General features: G+C 35.7%; 1 protein-coding gene across 1 annotated transcript in view; it reads right to left on the reverse strand.

Moving 5' to 3' along the window:
- LOC150091066 (glycoprotein-N-acetylgalactosamine 3-beta-galactosyltransferase 1-like) overlaps positions 1–16,562 on the reverse strand; it is a 108,860-nt gene extending 92,298 nt beyond the window's left edge. The window contains exon 1 of the mRNA XM_090374010.1: positions 16,315–16,562. Coding sequence (XP_090230136.1) covers positions 16,315–16,324 — 10 coding nt within the window. The 5' untranslated portion in view covers positions 16,325–16,562. The remainder of the gene's footprint in view (positions 1–16,314) is intronic.
- Between the last annotated feature and the right edge of the window lie 2,094 nt (positions 16,563–18,656).

The following is an 18,656-nucleotide window of genomic DNA, read 5'->3' on the forward strand; positions in this document are numbered from 1 at the left end:
CAGATTTTTTTTTTTTTTATTACCAAATTTTTTCTATTCACAAAGCAGTGTTTGCTTAGTGAATAGAATAGAACTTATTTGAGGGAAATGTTGCAAGTTGATGTTCAGTAATTTACTCCATGAGATAGGATAAAAACCATTTAAAGCATTTTCAAATATCGCTACAATTTTGAAGTACAGTGTAGATGTTAAACTATCAACAGTATTTATCCATTTGTATTTGACCAAGCAAAAATTAAGAAAAATATTCAAAACATTCATTTATTAAAATATATTCTTTATCTCAGAGTTTTGTTCCATGTATGATGGTCATAAGTTGGGTGTTCATAGCCCTAGAAGTGACTCAATAATTCATAATCTCTTGTGCTTTTTGATCTTTATGAACTAGTAATAACTGAATGTCTATAGTTAATTTAATATCGAGGGTTTAGTGTCAGACAATGTTAACTAAAAAATCATTTTGTAGTAAACATTTTTGAAATTAACCAAGAAAATGTTGACATTTTCTTTCATTAACTTGTAAACTACTAGAGAAATACATTTCTATGACATGATATGTGTTGTTATTTGTATAAAGTTAAACTAAAGTTGTCTCAAAACAAAAATGCAATTTTGTAGTTAATGCTGTCTGACACTAAGCCTTCCATATAAAGCTTACTTTTTCTCAATTTAATCCTGAAGTAGACAGTCTAATATCAATATCAGCTTTTTCAGAAAGTAAACAGAGTTAACTCTCCAAAAAGGATGATATCAGGGCTAACATAGTTATTTTCACTTCATTTCATGAATCATGGGATAGTTTTGCACAGCTGTTATTTTTTTTAGCATGCCATCCCATTCCTCCCACCTACGACTAACTTTTTTAGGCCGTGTCTAGAATTTGAATAATTTGTTGAGGCCTGAACTAGAAAATACCAAAAGAAATTTTACGCCACTTTGGTGGTGTGGGAGAATTTCTACCCCTAAATTAACCATATACAAATTTCAAATTAGTTGGTTCAGAACAATCAATATCAAAAATGGAGTTCACAACTATTGTGAAACATTTATTTATTAATCCAAAAATTTAACAGGCTAAGAGTAAAAAACTTTCTTTTCTAAACGGTAGTCAACCATTCCAGTTACATGGAAAAGTTATTGTCAGCAACTTCTGTTCATTTATATTCCCACCTCTGTTACAACCTTATGGTTCTGTTGCTTTCTCAACTGATGATAAAGCTGACTAACTAGCATCCTATTTTTCTTCTAACACTTGTATTAACAGTCTTGGCAAACCACCACCACTATATTCAATACAATTTGCCCAAAGCCTCCGTAGGTGAGTGGTGAAGCACAAGGATGTAAAAGTGAATGTGCTTTGAGGTGACCATGGTTCAAATTCATGTGACTCCAAGATGACAAAATACATGAATTATACTGTGTAGATTTGAGGGATACAGAGACTAATAGATTAACAATAGCCGCAGGCAGAAGTGACAGTGATTCTTGCACTGCTTCCAGGCCACTGCTGCATGTTCTATTGGAACATGCAGCAGTAGCCTGGAAAGCAAGGTACTTGGGATTTCAAGGCATGTTGTGGGTTTTCATGGAAGAAGGAAATATATGGCTGTGTTAGGGTAACTAAGAAAAAGAACAAGTGCATGTATACCTGTTGTATGTGTGCTAGGGGCATGGTAAATAAATTTGAAGTGCTGGCCAGGCCATCAAATACAGACATTGTAGGAATATCAGAGATATGGTATCACTCAGATACAGCAGGCCCTCGATTAACTGGGGAAGTTGGGAAATTAATTTCCCTGGATAATCGATTTCCCCAGATAATCTGAAAAATAAGCATAAAATCTGGATTAGGAACAATATGCATTTAATATGAAAAAAAAAAAAAAAAAAAATCATATACATACATACATTCACATGTTCTGTTATTTATTGATAAAGGGAAGGAAGGAAGTTTGTTTCACTGTTCTGCCATTCATAGAATGGCAGAACGTAAATTATGCAACATCATCTTGTCGGCAAGAACAGAGTCTTTTTGTTCTGCATTATCAAACAAAGCCCCCACGTGAGAAAAAGCAGTACTATGCAAGATTTTATTTGTTGTCAATATATTTTCTTGTGCATCGTCTCTGTATGGCTCCTCTTCATTCATGATTCTTCCTCTTGCTCTGATTATGCACTTAAGTGGGCATAAATTCAAATTGAGCAAAGACAGTTGTAGAATAGATGCGCAGAAATCTGCCTTTAGCCAGTGGGTGGTTGACTGTGGGAAGCAACTTCCGACTGTCTTTATGGAGGTTGATAGCTTAAATAAATTCAAGGAAGAACTGGAAAACTTTTGGAGCAAATGAATGGGTGAAATAGGAAGTTTTTTTTTTTCTTTTGGATGATGCTGTATAAGCTTGCTTTCTTGCATCATGTGCCTCTACTATTATGCTGATGCCCCTGTTTACAACTTCATTGTCATATAACATTGACAAATGCAAAGTACTGCATATGGGTAGCAGTAACCCAAGAAAAACATACCAACTATGTGGTATTACACTCAGGGAAGTGGAGAATGAAAAAGACCTAGGAGTAATTGTGCAGTCAGATATGAAGTTCACTGAGCAGTGTGTGAGGGCTGCCAGAGCAGATCATGGAGTCTTGTCAATGATATATACAAATTTGTTAGCAGGGACAAGGAGATTGATTATCCTGTTACAAAGCAATGGTCAGGCCACACCTTGAGTACTGTGTACAGGTCTGAAGGCTTTATTTTAGGGAAGATGTAGAGTTGCTAGAATGAGTACAGAGAAGGGCAACAAGATTGGTAAGGGGAACAAGGGGTGCTCTTACGAAGAAAGGCTTAAGTTCTGCAAATTGCAGTGCCTGGATACTAGGCACCTGTGATTTGATCTGATTGAGGTATATAAGGTCTTGAATGGGTTGAGCAAGCTCAATGCTGATAGGATTCTTCCTCTTGCTCAGATTACGAACCTGAGGGGACATAGATTCAAATTGAGGAAAGACAGTTGTAGAATAGATGTGCAGAAATTTGCCTTTAGCCAGCGGGTAGTTGATTGGTGGAAAAGGCTTCCATCTCTTGTTGTGGAAGTTGATAGCTTAAATAAATTTAAGGCTGAGCTAGACAGGTATTTGGAGTGAATAGATGGGTGAAATGGGAGGGTTTTTTTTTTTTTTTTTTTTTTTGCTAATGCTGCATAAGCTTGCTTTCTTGCATTGAATGCCTCAACTAATGCTAACATATCAGGACAAGTAAAATTTTTATCGCACTTAAATCAGTCGACAATTGTTTCTTCATCTAAATTTTTAAAAACCTTCATTCTATTTTAAATCATATAATACATCATTATTAGTGTCTGTCAAAAACTTCTTTTGCAGGTACATGTAATATTTTTTGAAAAGATTTTTGTAATGTTGTGCTTATGATGGATGTCCACGATATTGAAAATTTGCAAACTGTATCCAATACTGTCAAATTTTTCCAAAATGTCAATGAATTACCTTCCTTAGTTAATTTAAGTAACAAGTTTTTTTATAAATTTCTTTGAAAATTTTGAATCGCCTCCTTTGTCCATCTGTTGTATTCACACTTGGCCTGCCTGCAACTAACCAATAAACAATGAATGTGTACCTGTTTCTATGCACATGTGCCTAAGGACTGAAGGAATTCCTAAGGAACAGGATTGCACACTAGGCTTCCAGTGGCACATCAATAATGTTTGGGCCCTAAGCAGTATTTTTATTTATTTTTTAAAATATTTAAATTTAAAAATAAGTTACTGTAATTGATTTTTTCAGACATTTAAATCAAATTTTTTTTTGTCCCCAGTTTGTTCCCTCGTTAAACTGTCCCTGAATAATCGGGAGTTTACTGTATACAGGATGCAGAATTTGAATATGGGAAGTACAATGTATAGAATGGGCAGGGGGAGGGGTATGCTCCTAATTAGAAGCACATAAAATCTAAGGCAGTGCATCCAGTTGACATGGGTGGCTAGTGCAATGTTGAGTCAGTTTGGTGTAACAGAAGCATGAGCAACTGCAACTTGTAGAATGATTAAATGCAAGGATCAAATATTGCTTTCCTTTCTGAGTGTGTTCTTTTGAACAACCTTCTTTCACATATATTTCCTGAAAATTACAATCTGCAGAAATTCAGGTCCAGTATAAACATGTATCTTCTATTAAGAATTGACTTCAAATTAACTGAAAGTACTCCACGATGAAACTTTTCTTTCGAATTATTTCTATTTAATTTGAAGTCAGTTCTTAATGGAAATAATGTTTTAAGGAAATTTCTCTTTTAAAGACAGGATTAAGAAAGTATTTTCTGTCTTCTCAGCCTTCTACCTACTTCTAACTCAAGTACCATAGGATCAAATAAAATATTTAAACTTTAGCATCAGAACCAGGAGCTTTACAGTTCCATCTAGGAAAAAAAAAAAAAAAAAAATCCAGTAATAAAATACATAATTATGTTACACTATAATAAGGAGATTTTTCTTAAAGAGAACTTCATACAAAATTGGATAAATATTCCAGTTGATTAAAGCAACATCATTCATCTTCTGATGGGGTCTGAACTAGCACACCACAGGAACTGTCATATTATGACCTAAGCAGTCTGTGCATAAAGGAGTTTCACAAACAACAACATGAAGGAACAGTTAACATGTTACACAGTGTAATGACTTATGATGAGAATTACTTAGCAGTTGCAAATAATGGCTGAGCTAACAATTTAATTGCCAAATGACTGCAATACATAAGAATACAAATGATTAAAATGAGTACATTGTGCTGCATTCCTTATTATACAGTCTCAACTGGCACAAAATTTTTCACTTTTGAAATTTCTTCTGTACTTGATACATAGGAGTTTATTTTAATTTTTATTTCCTCAAATTTAGCACTGTGGTTGATAAACTCTGAGCTGGCTAACAGATATATTCCATCTTGGATTACTTTTTAAATTCTTATTTCTATGTTTGGTTAGTGCTACAAGAATCTCTCAACTGATTACATTTTTATGTTGTCCTTCTGATGATATAATTATTTTGCCATTCATCACTCATTTGGAATGGGCATGTTTACAATTCCTGCTGAAGACAATGGATTTTTAAAGGCTTCTTCAATTGAGACTGCTATTAACTAAACTCAGGTGTAGGATAATAGCATTTTCCCCAGTGGTTCATTCCAGTTCACTCTGCACAACATGTATAGTGGCTGCAAACAAATGGACACTTGTACATATGAAATACAGTATGTGACAAAATAATATAGGTGGAAGTAGTACAAGAACTGGTGTACTATTTGTCTGAGTAGTACATGTGCCAACAATACCAAAGGACAGCAACACATTATTTATATATCTTTATTATTAACTGCCATTGCCAAAAACAAATTTAACTACATTCACGAGATATATATATATATAAAGGTAAACTGCAGCCATTATCAACCCACTGCAGGATGAGGGTATGGACCATAATCTACCATGCTGGTCCAGTGCAGCTCAGCAGATCGACCGTATTTAGCAATCAGGGGCTTGAACCCCAGTCTACTCGAGGAGCGTGTGCTGCTGCACTCCTGCCCCTGACCACTTGGCTATGGAGGCACTCTTGAACAGTGCATTAATTCTTAATCATCTGGGAAAGTGGTGATGGCTATTATAAGAAATATTGCCAAATCAATTTAGGTCACCTTTCACATACATCAGTTATTTAAGTTTGTCAATACGCAGTTACCAGACACTAAAGTTTCACCAAATGGTGAAAATATATTCCTGCCCAAGGATATTACTTCGAAGGAAATGGTAACTTTCCATGCTACTGAAATATTATGTAGTGACATGCCCTTTTCTATGGAAAAATAAAAAGCCTGATTATGATTAGCATTCTATCAATGTTTTCCTCAGTAAGAGAAAAACAAGTGCTTATGCCAATTTTTTGTATGGGGAGAGGGAATAAGGGCTTCGAAATGTTAACTGGACCTGACCTGAAATTTTCCTGAGGATATATAGAACATAGGTTGAAAATTTGTCAGTACTTCGTACTTTTTGTTCTGCAGTACTACACAAAATATATTTCCATTTATGTGAATAGATTTTGGTGTGGGAGGGGGAGACTATAATTGAACTTTGAAAGCTTTCCAGGGACCAAAGAAACATGCCCCTTCTCCCATATACTTTTAAGTTTCTTTTCACTCTATATATGTAGCTCTTCAGAAGTGACACCATGTTCATGAGTCTTCTTACATAACAGTACATGCAAAGTGTGAACAGACTGTCTAAAGCCAACAAAACCTACATTTAATCTATGAATTACTTTTTTCCCATACAAATTGTATGGAAAAAAGAATAATTGCCAAATTTCTATCTGCCCAATTTTAATGAAATTTAGGATAGTTCAATAAATCTTTTTATGTGAACATAATATAAAATTTCATGAAAATCCATCCACTGGCAGTAGAGTTGATACATATGGATAGACCACAGTGAAGACAATAGACACTTATGCATAAATATTTAACCTAAATAATAACTTTTCCATAAAATTTACCATCAAGCCCTGGATTCAGTGACGGTAATATGCATATCTGTAGACTCCAGGGACAGAGGTACTCCAGCCTGCATCAAGAAGTGGCATACTAAGGCAATATCCAGAATCATGGTGTGGGGAACCAGTCAGCTACAAGAGTCATTCTGAGACTAGTGCTTCTGCCTTTCTACACTCCAACTCCCATTTTCAAACAGGACACTACTCAGCCATCCAGATATGGCTCTCTCATCTTCCAACAGTGCCCATGTGATATGAGATGATTCCTTGACTTGCACATCAAACATATTTTGTGCAGCTGGCACTCAACAGTTGTTTGCACCTTGTAGCTTCCTAAAATCAGCATTGGTTTACAACAGTTTTTTTAGTTCACTTAAATTTGAAAAGAATGTTCTTTGCTAAGAACATTCTTTTCAAATATTGAAACACATAGTGGAACTACTTGCAAAATTAGACATATCTTTATATTTCATGACTGAGTGTTTCAAACTTAAAGGCTATTTCTTAAATTGCATTTGGAAAATAATCAGAACTGCAGTTAATCCCAAGCTTGGAGTTAAGCAAGTTACAGATTCAGCAGGACCAGGCCTCTCTTTTTCATGGGCCCTCTGACTTACAAAATGGGGCATTATCTGTTATATAATGAAAATATAGATGCTCCCCTAGTTATAAACATTGGTACACACAAATAAGGATACACAAGATATTATTTATGATTGAAACAAAATATGAAATCCATATTAATGATGTTTATAAACACAGCAATCTAAAAGATGCAATTAGGTCAGTTTAATGCTTCATGTAAGAACCAAGGAAATTCTTTTTAATTATTAGCGAGTCACTAATATTACTTGCCAAAAGCCACAGAATCCATGCTGCAAATATATTATAACCCAAAAATAAAATTCGTAATTCTAAAGAGGAAAAAAAAAAAAAAAAAATATTGTACTTCTTGTATGTATATTTTATTTCCATTATAAATAACAGAGTTCACTTAATCATCTGACAGACATGCAATTTTCTTCTGACAGATATATTTTGGGTAAAGTAAGTCATTTTATAACCTTAAAATTGGCATAAAAATTTTTTTATAAATTGTTTGCTTTTTGATGCCCTATAGCTTTTCGATCTATTATGATAAAAATTGTGAATAATCCATTTTTATATTAAAAGCATAATTTGATTATTTTTAACATAAAACCCCTCTCTGCCATGCATTAGACATGATTTTTTGTCAGCAAGTGAAACCTGAAAGAAACTAAAATTGAATAAAACCATGTGCTACAGTAAATGGTTCACCACCAAAAGATGTAAACATCTGAAACAAGCAACTGCTTCCATTGGGAAGATGCATGGATCAAATGTAATGGTAGCACACTTTGAACTGGATGAGAAATATGCTACTGAATTTCAATTCTTGTTTTTCAACAATAGATAATTACTATGCATGAATAGGCTTAAGAAAATACTAGGTTTTTATGGTGAAGCTGATTTAATAACAAAAAAGTAACACAGATTTGTTATTAAAGATCAGAAACAGAATAATTGAGGAATTCATAAAGTGACATTAATATCATTGACTCATACATATTTGGTTTAAATTAGAAAAAAAAGGCTCTGGTATATATACTTTATCCCAAGCTGCTCCCTTAAGAGGGTCAATAAATTTTTTTGGAATTATGTAGTTGATAAATTATGGAATAAATATCATCTCATAATGAGTTTCTCCTTAAAATTTCAAAAGAGGCAAAATTCATAAATCTCCATTATTGGTGTTTTCTAGATGAATAGTTTCCTAATTCATATGTATACAGACAAACACACAATACACTGGTGTTCAAAGAAAGTGCATCACCTAGTATTTCACATTTCTAACCCTTTTTCATGATGGTATGTTACATTAACGACAAGCATCACAAATAGAAATACAGGCATACCTCGGTTAACGTTACCTCTGATAACGAAGCTTCGATATAACGAAGTCGGCAATTTCAAGCCCCGTTTAACATAAAAAAAAATATATTCCAGTTCAATCACCTGAAATCTAAACAAACTGAAGAAATTACGGAAACCTTTGGGGCTTCTCGTGGTTGGTTCGAGAAATTTAAAAAACGGGCCAGGATTCATAGTGTAAAATTAACAGGAGAAGCTGCAAATAAGTTTCCAGAAAAACTAAAGGAAATCATTGAACGTCAAAATTTTCCAAATTTGGTGTTCAATGTTGACGAAAGCGGTTTGTTCTGGAAACGGCTACCAACAAAAAGCTTCATTTCTATTGAAGAAAAATCAACTGCTGGGTTCAAAGCAGCCAAAGACCGTTTAACGTTACTCTTTGGATCAAATGCCTCTGGCGATTATAAATTAAAATTGTTATTAGTTTACCATTCAGAAAATCCGAGGGCGTTAAAAGGTAACATAAAAATGAATTTACCTGTAATATGGAAAGCAAATAGAAAAGCGTGGGTTACCAAGGAGTTATTTACTGATTGGTTTGTTAACCACTTTTGTCCTGAAGTAAAACGGTATTGTCAAAAAAAACAACTTTGAAGTAAAAGCTCTTTTGTTGTTAGACAATGCTCCGGGACATCCTACTGATCTTAACACGTTAGACACATGCATTCCTGTCAAAGTTGTGTTTCTTCCAGCAAACACAACTTCCCTGATTCAACCATTGGATCAGGGAGTAATAGCATCATTTAAAGCTTATTATCTGCGTCGAACATTAAGCAGTTTAACTGAACTAGAGGATAAAGAGGAAATGACAGTTAAAACTTTTTGGAAAAACTACACCATTAAAAACGCAATTGAAAACATTGATAGTTCTTGGAAAGAAATCACTAAGAAATGCTTAAATGGAGTTTGGCGCAAAATATGGCCAGAAGTTGTACTAGAAGAAGAAAATAACATCCAAGAAATTAGAAATGAAGTTATCCAGATGGCTCAATCAATAGGTTTCGAAAATGTCGATGAAGAGGATGTTAGAAATTTATTGAATGCAGAAGATGGTTTTTCAGTGGAAGATTTAGAAAACCTTGTTAGCAACGAAGACAAAGATAATGAAGACGAGGTTAAAGAAGTTCCTGCCGAAAAAGTGTTAACAACCAAAGATTTAAAAAGGTGCTTAAATGACATTGAAAACGTTTTAAATTTTTTTAGTGAAAATGATCCTGATTTAGGAAGAAGTGTTATTGTTAAGCGATCAGTGTTAAATGCAATAACTCCGTATAGGCAATTGTTAAATGAAAGAGAAAAAGAGCATAAACAACAACTTTAGACTCGTATTTTAAAATGTGATTTCACTTTGTATGTAAGTTGACTGTTTATTTAATAAAACTTTTCTTTGTTCGAAAAAAAAAAGCTTTTCATTTTCTTTACGTAGGAACGTATCCCTATTCTGGCCATAGTATTTTTACCTCTGAAAACGAAGTTTCGCTTAACGAAGTAATTTTGTGGAACGCATCCTATTCGTTATTCGAGGTATGCCTGTATAAATGAAAGATATTTATTAATAGTCAAGGCAAAGTTAAGTAATATTTGACAGGTGCTCTCAAAATATTCCAAAATATTTTGAAAGCAACCTTTATACAACAGTTTTGGTAAACACGACAATTATGGCTGAAATGTTATCAGAAGCTCCCAGTTTGCTTCAGTTTATCATTTTAATTGGAAAACAAAATGAAAAGTTCACTAGGTGCAAACTAATATTTAGTTGAACCACCTCTGGCCCTGATGAACAGCAGCACACCATTGAGGCATTGACGCAATCAATTTCAGAAGATAATCAACTGATAGTTTGTGGTTCCCAAACACAAATTATGGCTTCCTGAAGTTCACAAAGGGTCTTTGGCCTCTTTCTAGCAACTGCAGATTCCACACAATGCCAACAGTTCTCTAGAGGATTCAGGTCAGGGCTGTTTCCTGGCCAGCTAAGAATTGTAATGGATTGTTCTTCCAACCATTTTTTCACCTGTAACAAATGTAAACACATTACTGTCGAACCTCTAATCCAGAAATGAAGCTAAAGTAACTACAGAAGTGTTTACCTACACTTTTTGCCCGATGACAAGGAGCAGAGTCTTCCTGAAAGATGCAGTTACTTGGCAGGTTGAAATGATCTCTAATGGTTGGCAGCAATTTGCCTTCCAATATAGCCAGGTACCCATTGGCATTTACGGAACCTTTTATAAAGTGCAGGTGATACGAAATGCACCCCCATATCATTTGGCTAGTAGGGAATTTCACTAGACACCATAGTCTGGATGGTATTCTTCACCATGTCTGCGCAAATCGTTTGCCTCCCATTAGAGCCATGCGTTTGAATTTCTTCTCATGCAAGAAAATAACTGACTTTCACTGTTCGGGGTCCATTTAACATGCTCCTTACACCAAATTAATCAGACCTTTTTCATTTTTTTGTGTGAGGAGGAGCTTCTTCTTAGGACGACTGGTAAAAAGTCCATTTTTGAAGAGGCGTCTTCTGACTGCTACCACTCCTGTATGTTCTTCCCATTCTCTTTTCAGCTCAGATGAAGAAGCTTTATGGTTTTTAAGGTATAAATGCTTCAAAACGCGGTCCTGTTTTGGTGTAGCAACTCATTTTTGTCCGGTTCCTTTTTTCTTATCAGCATTCTTGTGTTTGGTAAGAAATCTACTCACTGTCGACTGATTACAAGACACTCTATAAGCAATATGACGGGAAGAACATCCTTCCTCACGTAAATCAACAATAGCACTCTTTCTTCGTGGTGCCAACTGCACGTAACTCGGCATCCTGACACAGGCAAGGAATGACTACAACTCTTGCAGAGCGTGCTTACAAAGCTGATGCAATATTACATCATCCCCTACGCGTGTCAATCTTATTTGATGGAATCTGTAAGAAATGTTGTCATATATTTACGTTATTTGGACTGCAATTACAATTTTAAGGGGTCATGCACTTTCTTTGAACACCAGTGTACATGTATAAAATTGCCAACATTGTTTTGAAAATCATGCTTAAAATAAAAATATTGATATTTTTAGAAAATAAAATATTGCGCTCCACTACACTCTATAAGTAATTTATGTCAAAAGTATGGCATGTAACATTTTACACGTAGTAGTCTATGTGTAAAAAAAAACTGCATCACCTTAAAAAAAATAACATTTTTAGTGAAATGTATAAGATACTATTTGTGTCTCAACCACTCCCATGGTTGAGACACCACAGATCGGAGTTGCTGTTCCAACGCAAACCACAGATGCTCAATGGGATTGATGTCCGAGGAATTTGGAGGCCAGGGCAATACCTGGAAGTCTTCCTCATGTTCTGCGAACCAGTCTCAAACAATCTGGGTGGTGTGACATGGTACATTATCCTGCTGAAACACGGCACAGCCAGGGGGAGAAGACCGTTGCCATGAAAGGATGTACCCGGTCAGCAATGATCTTTGGGTAGGTGGCAGACAGAGTGCCTGTCACATGGATGACTGGACCCAGGGTATCCCAGCAGAACGTCACCCACAGCATTATACCACCGCCATCAACTTGTTTTCATCCCATGGTGCATCCAGGTGCCATCACTTTCCCAGGTAAATGATGCACATGTACTCAGCTGTCCACATGGTGCAACAGGAAACATGATTCATTGGACCAGATGACCTTCTTCCAATCACTCACGGTCCAGTTTCGATGCTCGTGTGCCTGTTGTAGGCGCTGTCACCGGTGAACTGTGGTTAGCATAGGCACTCTGAGTGGCCTGCAACTATGCAGCCCCATTTTCAGCAAGGTTCGATGTACAGTGTGTTGTGACATTACTCCCGTCATCAGCATTCCAATTACCAGCGAGTTGCACCACAGTCGCCATGTACCATCCACGGTGGTTCGTGGGTTCCCCCTCTTCGGACCACTTTCAGTAGGTACTAACTACAGCTGACTGTGTGCATCCCACCAGCCGTGCCATTTTTCGGATATGTTCTGACAGAGTTGTCTGGCCTTTATAATCTGGCCTTTGTCAAGCTCGCTCAAGTCTGTTGCCTTTCCCATTTGAAAAACAAGAGTAACACTGATCAATGGTGCTCAGTATCAGGTGTTTTTTATATAGTGTCCCAACCTGCGCACGTGCCATAGTTCACCTGTAGTTGCTTTGATTTGCATAACTCGTGGTTATAATGTTTTGGTTCATCAGTGTATATCCCCTCTAACAAATGCATTTCAAACAGTTCTGCAACCCACAATGCAGTGAAAAACAAATTATTTGCAAAATTCACAAGTGATGCAGTTTTTTGTCTGCCACTGTAAGTAATGGTTATATATAGTATTCTATATGTAAACATTACATGGCAGCAGTTAGCCATTGAATGCATAAACAAACAAATGAAATGCACTTAGATTATAAATCAATTGATACATTTAAAACAGAAGCTAAGACATGACCATAACTAGAGTGATCATGTGCATATACAATGTTCAGAGGCAGCGTTTTCAAAAGAATTGTCATTTACGTTTATTGAATTTCTCTATTTATGCCTGTGAAGATTTTAACATGTACCAGATATATGATACTATATATATATATATATTATATATATATATATATATATCCAAGTATAACAAAGCAAATATTAAATGTTATAATAAATATAAGTATTATAATAAATATTAAGTAGTAACATAACCAATTAATGCCATCTAGGACGATTAAACATTACATCGGTCTGTATGAATATGAGTTAAGTTAATAATGGTTAGAGTTTTTTTAAAAATAAAATATGATATACTAGCTTATCAGGTAAACCATAAACCATGGTGAGTACCCAACGTGACCTGGAAAAAATCAATCTATGCCATGACATAAGCAATAAAAATATATAAAAATACCATTAAAATGTTAGTTATGGCAATCAGATACATTGCAAGGGACTTTTTCGAGGGCTAACCCTTACAATGTATCAACCATAATTAACGAGCTATCCGTTTCTGTAGTCAATTATGGTTAATTATAGTTAATTATGGTTGATACATTGTAAGGGTTAGCCCTCGAAAAAGTCCCTTGCAATGTATCTGATTGCCATAACTAACATTTTAATGGTATTTTTATATATTTTTATTGCTTATGTCATGGCATAGATTGATTTTTTCCAGGTCACGTTGGGTACTCACCATGGTTTATGGTTTACCTGATAAGCTAGTATATCATATTTTATTTTTAAAAAAACTCTAACCATTATTAACTTAACTCATATATATATATATATATATATATATATAGTATCATATATCCCATTTTTTTTTCCCAGCATATAACAGTGCTAACAAAATATTCTGTTCAAGAGTAACACCAGTATAATTCTAAATCAGTACTGCACCTAGAAAATTGTTTTTTTAGGGGCAGATGCTTTTTTGTTTCACATGAGCAACTTTAACAAGTGCCACTGCATGTTAGTACAATTATATAATATAAAACAATGTACTTGGCACAGCTTTAGCTACCCCTAGGGGTATGCCTTTCTGATGCTCCTTTGAAGGATGAAAAACAAGATACGATTGCATGCAGCTCAGGAATGGCAAGACGGAACGGTAGATGATTGGTGAAACGTTGACTGGTCTGACAAATTGTTATTCCTTCTGTTTCATGTTGATGGCAGGACCAGAATATGGCAAAAAATAACAAATCCATTGCTCCTGTCTGGTAAGGTCAGCGATGTAGGCTGGTAGTAGTGTAATGGTAAGGGGGTGGGGTGTTTTTATGGTGTGCACAGAGCTCCTCACTACCAGTGGAGCCACACATTACTTGGAAATTAGCTACAAGCAGGCACATCCCTTTGTGTATATGTGTGCATATATAAATTTTAAAAAGATAAAATGATTTAAGTGTGTGACATATTTAAGGAATAAAATGTAAATTGGTTGGAAGCCATTAAATAACATGACCTGGACCAACAAATTATTCTGAATTTTTGTTTGTACTGTACGTTGTAAATGTTATATACACATATACTTAAAATCAGGGTGACGAGAGCTAGCATGGGAACTGTGGCAAGCAGCCTCACTGTGCCTGATCTTATTCTCTTTTCTTTAAGATATGGGTGACACTGACTCCTTACAGGATACTGGGACAGCTGACTTCCCCAGTCTTCTAACACTCCACACATTGTTATTGATATGCACAAACTACACCATCTGTGATAAGTATTATTTATTGTAATGAGATTTACTGCTCGTCACACGATTCATTAGTAATAAGTTTTAAAGTAATCATTTATTTCTGAAGGATATTTTTTGCATTCAAAGAATTGAACATGTTTCTGACTTAAGACTGAGTATACCCTATCTGCTTATGTGGTGCAGACAGCTAAGAGAGGGATGCTTCTCAGATCCAGTTCAAAGGGCTCTCATTGCAGGTATATGAAATATGTGTGTAGTGACAAATACGAAACGTCATCAAGAGTGAAATTTTTCATATTTTCCAAATGGGGTGTGGGGGAAGCCACTACACAGGTGTTGGAAGCAGTGAAAAAAAAAAAAAAGGAGGAAATTGAACAGAGAGAAAAAACAAAATATTATAGCACAGATTTCTATTGAATCTGATGTTAACTAATCCACTGGATATTAAAAGAATAGTAAAAGATGTTCTAGAGTGAAAACCATAAAAATCTTTGTATGTGATAAAAATAACTAATGACTGTTATGATTTTATTTATTGTTATACCTTTTGTATATTTTGTTATTACTTCAAAGTGTGGTGAATTTTTATATTCAGGGAACAAGGGGAAGAGGTAAGGAGGAACATGAAGTGATATTTGATTGGCACGAGTTTCCACGTGGCAACTCTCACGGCAAGAAGAGAAAGAACTAAATGCAGATAAATAGGATAAATGGTGATGAAAGTTTGTATATGTTTTGAATTTGAAGTAGTTCGATCATCTTGAGTAAATATTATCAAATATAATTTAAGCACCTTGGAAACTATGAAATAAAATTGTTGAATGCCAGTGTTCCGTATAACAACTTCCAGGGCATAGCAGAGCTGCAACACTAATTATAATGGTCATAGATTTTGAATATATATACAGTATTATTCACTTGAAGGCTTTTTTTTTCTATGTGCATAGGCAAACTTATTTGTTGTAGAAACAGCGAAAGATCCTTCTTCAGCCAGTGCAGGAATTATGTATTTTCCCATACTTAAGTTCTAAAGTGATGATCTAACCAAATCCTTCAATTGCTGTTCTTAACACTTATGAACAAAGTACAATTATTGCTGTCATGTTGGATTGGATTCCATTTTATTTCTGATGCCCTCTAAAAGAATCATTCTTTAGGATGATTCTTTTAGAGGGCATCAGAATGAAAAGAACCATCCTTTAAGATCATTCTTCTGGAAGGCATCACAAATAGAGGGGCATTAGAAATCACTTATTAAAATTTAATATCTAATTTTTTTCACTCCCTTTTTTCTTCCATCTCGACGACTCGCACAGAGAACAAAATGCTATCACATTTTGGCAGTGTAATGGGGCAGTTCGCTGTTAATTGTTGTCAAAATATTCATCATGTTTGTTAATAAGCCGTAGAAAGATATAATTGACACTCATTCAAGAATCAACAATGTGCGTTGCAACACGTGTATCTTTTTATTGTTGTCATTTTACATTATGCATTCTTATTATCATTGATTCTGATTGACGATCGTTTAACTGTTTATTGTTAAATTACTGGAATATTCTAGTGAGTGAGATAAAAAAAAAAAAAGTTACGTCGTGTTACTTACCGAGATTCATTACAGATAAACGGACTACGCTGAAAATTAACAGCAGATAGACGACACAAACCCAACGAAACAATTACATCTGGCATCGCTTGCGGGTGAATGCATTCACAAAAATATTACACTCATGAACATTAAAACCAGCAACTCAATACTGACATTTGTAATTACACTGTCAACTTAACTAATTTAAATTCCGCAAATAAATTACTCTTTATTTTCTACCTTCCTCTCTAACATAGTACGACTAACACAATTACCTCCACAACTTCATTGCCGTTGATAAAAAGCTCTTATATAGTTGTTAGCAGAGCGATGGGTGCGCCCTCTGGTATGTCTAGCAATAACATAATTTCAAAATTTTATTGGAAATTATTGATATTAGTAGCAGTAAGTGATGGAAAAAAGCAAGCTTATACAGAATCAACCAAAGAATTAAAAAAAAAAAAAAAAAAAAACTAAGCCCATCACATATCCAATCTCTTTAATAATTTTTCTAATACTTTCTCTCTATTCAAATTACCTACTCTACTTCCACAGCACCCGTTGAAAATTTGTTCCAACAATCAACTACCCGCTGGCTGACAGCAAATTTAAGCACATCTCTCCTGCAACCATCCTTCATCAATTTAAATTTATATCCCCTCGTGTTCATGTGTTGTCTGAGCAGGAAGAGGAATGCCATTAGCGTTGAGCTTACTCTGTAAATTCAAAGTCTTAAACTCTTCAGGCAGATGTCACAGGTGTCTGGTTTCCGGACACTGCAATTTGAAGAACAAGCATTTCTTGGTAAAAGTGCTCTTCCTGTGTTTACTTAATTTTTTTTACTTCAAAGCTCGCAAATCGGCAACGTGGCATCTCCCTGTGAAGCTTCATAAGAGAAACTCTTCGTCATTTTCTTCATAACTGAGTAGTGAAACTCGTTCATGGACGGGAGTGTTCACGGTGTCAGTGAGACTTGTACGCTGCCACAAAAAATACACAATCCATTGTTAAGTTGCGATGGTATATCAGCTGCAAGCCTGCAAATGAGATTACGATGAGGTTGAAAATTCTGGTACCTTGGGACCTTACTGGTGTATAAACGAAAAATTTGAAATAGTCTGAATTGAGTCATAATAAAAAAATATATCAGATGATATTTAGATATATTTATTGTTCAACTTCGTTGTCTTCAGACTTTGTATCCTGCCACTGCCCCGACCTAACCTCCTGGTCTTTTGGGATGCCCAGATGCATAGAAACATTTGTCTGGGGTAGGGTGGCAATAACTAACACGCTAATAACTAACTTTTCCCCAACACAGAAGTAGAAATTCATTGTAAATTCAACACTAAGCAGTTCTGATCGTTGATCTTACAATTTGAGAGATCCATATTCATAGACTAAGTGAGGTGGCTATAAACCAGAGAAGTACCCCAGCATTGCCTGTACCTTCAGCATTTTGATCATATTACTGATAATGTACATGACAATATCGATGCGTGTGACGAACCGCAATAGCATTCTGGTGTGCGCCTTTCCAAGCCCTGTTTCCATAGTAATTTCTCGGCTGTTCTGATAGTACACTGGTGCGCAAAATTTAAGCACCAGTCAGGTTTTCACTGTAGCTTCTTATAGGAGTGGCCTGGATATGGGAAAAGCATACCAAAGGAACCTCGTGAGGTACAGAAATGATGAAAGAAACAACACCGACCAACAACTGAAACAAAACGGTACAGAGGGACTTTATTCAAAAATGACAACATAACACTGGATGCCATGATACAGGTGCATCACTGCCAAAGATGGAACAAAGGGGGAAGAAGTGGTCCAAAGTAGGAGATACAGCTACCCCTAATGTCGATACAGGCTTTGCACTGCCTGTCCTTACTTAGGACAATGTTGTTGATAAGTTCTTGCGGTAACATCGTCCATTCCTCGTCAGCGCCATCTTCAGCTGGTGAACATTTTCTGGTGGGTGTGGACGTGACACTAGGTGTCTCCCCAGAGCGTCCCATATGTGTTCGATGGGATTTAGATTGGTTGGACGGGCAGGCCAAGCTATACGAATAATGACCTCATTTTCCAAAAGCATATCACAACTGCAGTGCGATGGGGTATGGCGTTATCATCTATTAACACGAACTCGGAACAGACGCACATGGGGAAGAATTACCTCAGTATAGTAGCGTGCACCGGTTACGGTATCGCCTTCCAGTATCTGTAGTTGTGTACGTCCATCCAAGATAACGCCTGCCCAGGCGAGAACACCTCGACCGCCATATCGATCGATCCCTTTCAGTGATGTTTGCGGGGTGATACCGTGTGCCAACCTCTTGCCAGATTAGCTGACATCCAGATAT

The sequence above is a fragment of the Mastigoproctus giganteus genome, chromosome 1, assembly GCF_048544385.1.
Source record: "Mastigoproctus giganteus isolate SK-2022 chromosome 1, ASM4854438v1, whole genome shotgun sequence".
Taxonomy (NCBI): Eukaryota; Metazoa; Arthropoda; class Arachnida; order Uropygi; family Thelyphonidae; genus Mastigoproctus; species Mastigoproctus giganteus.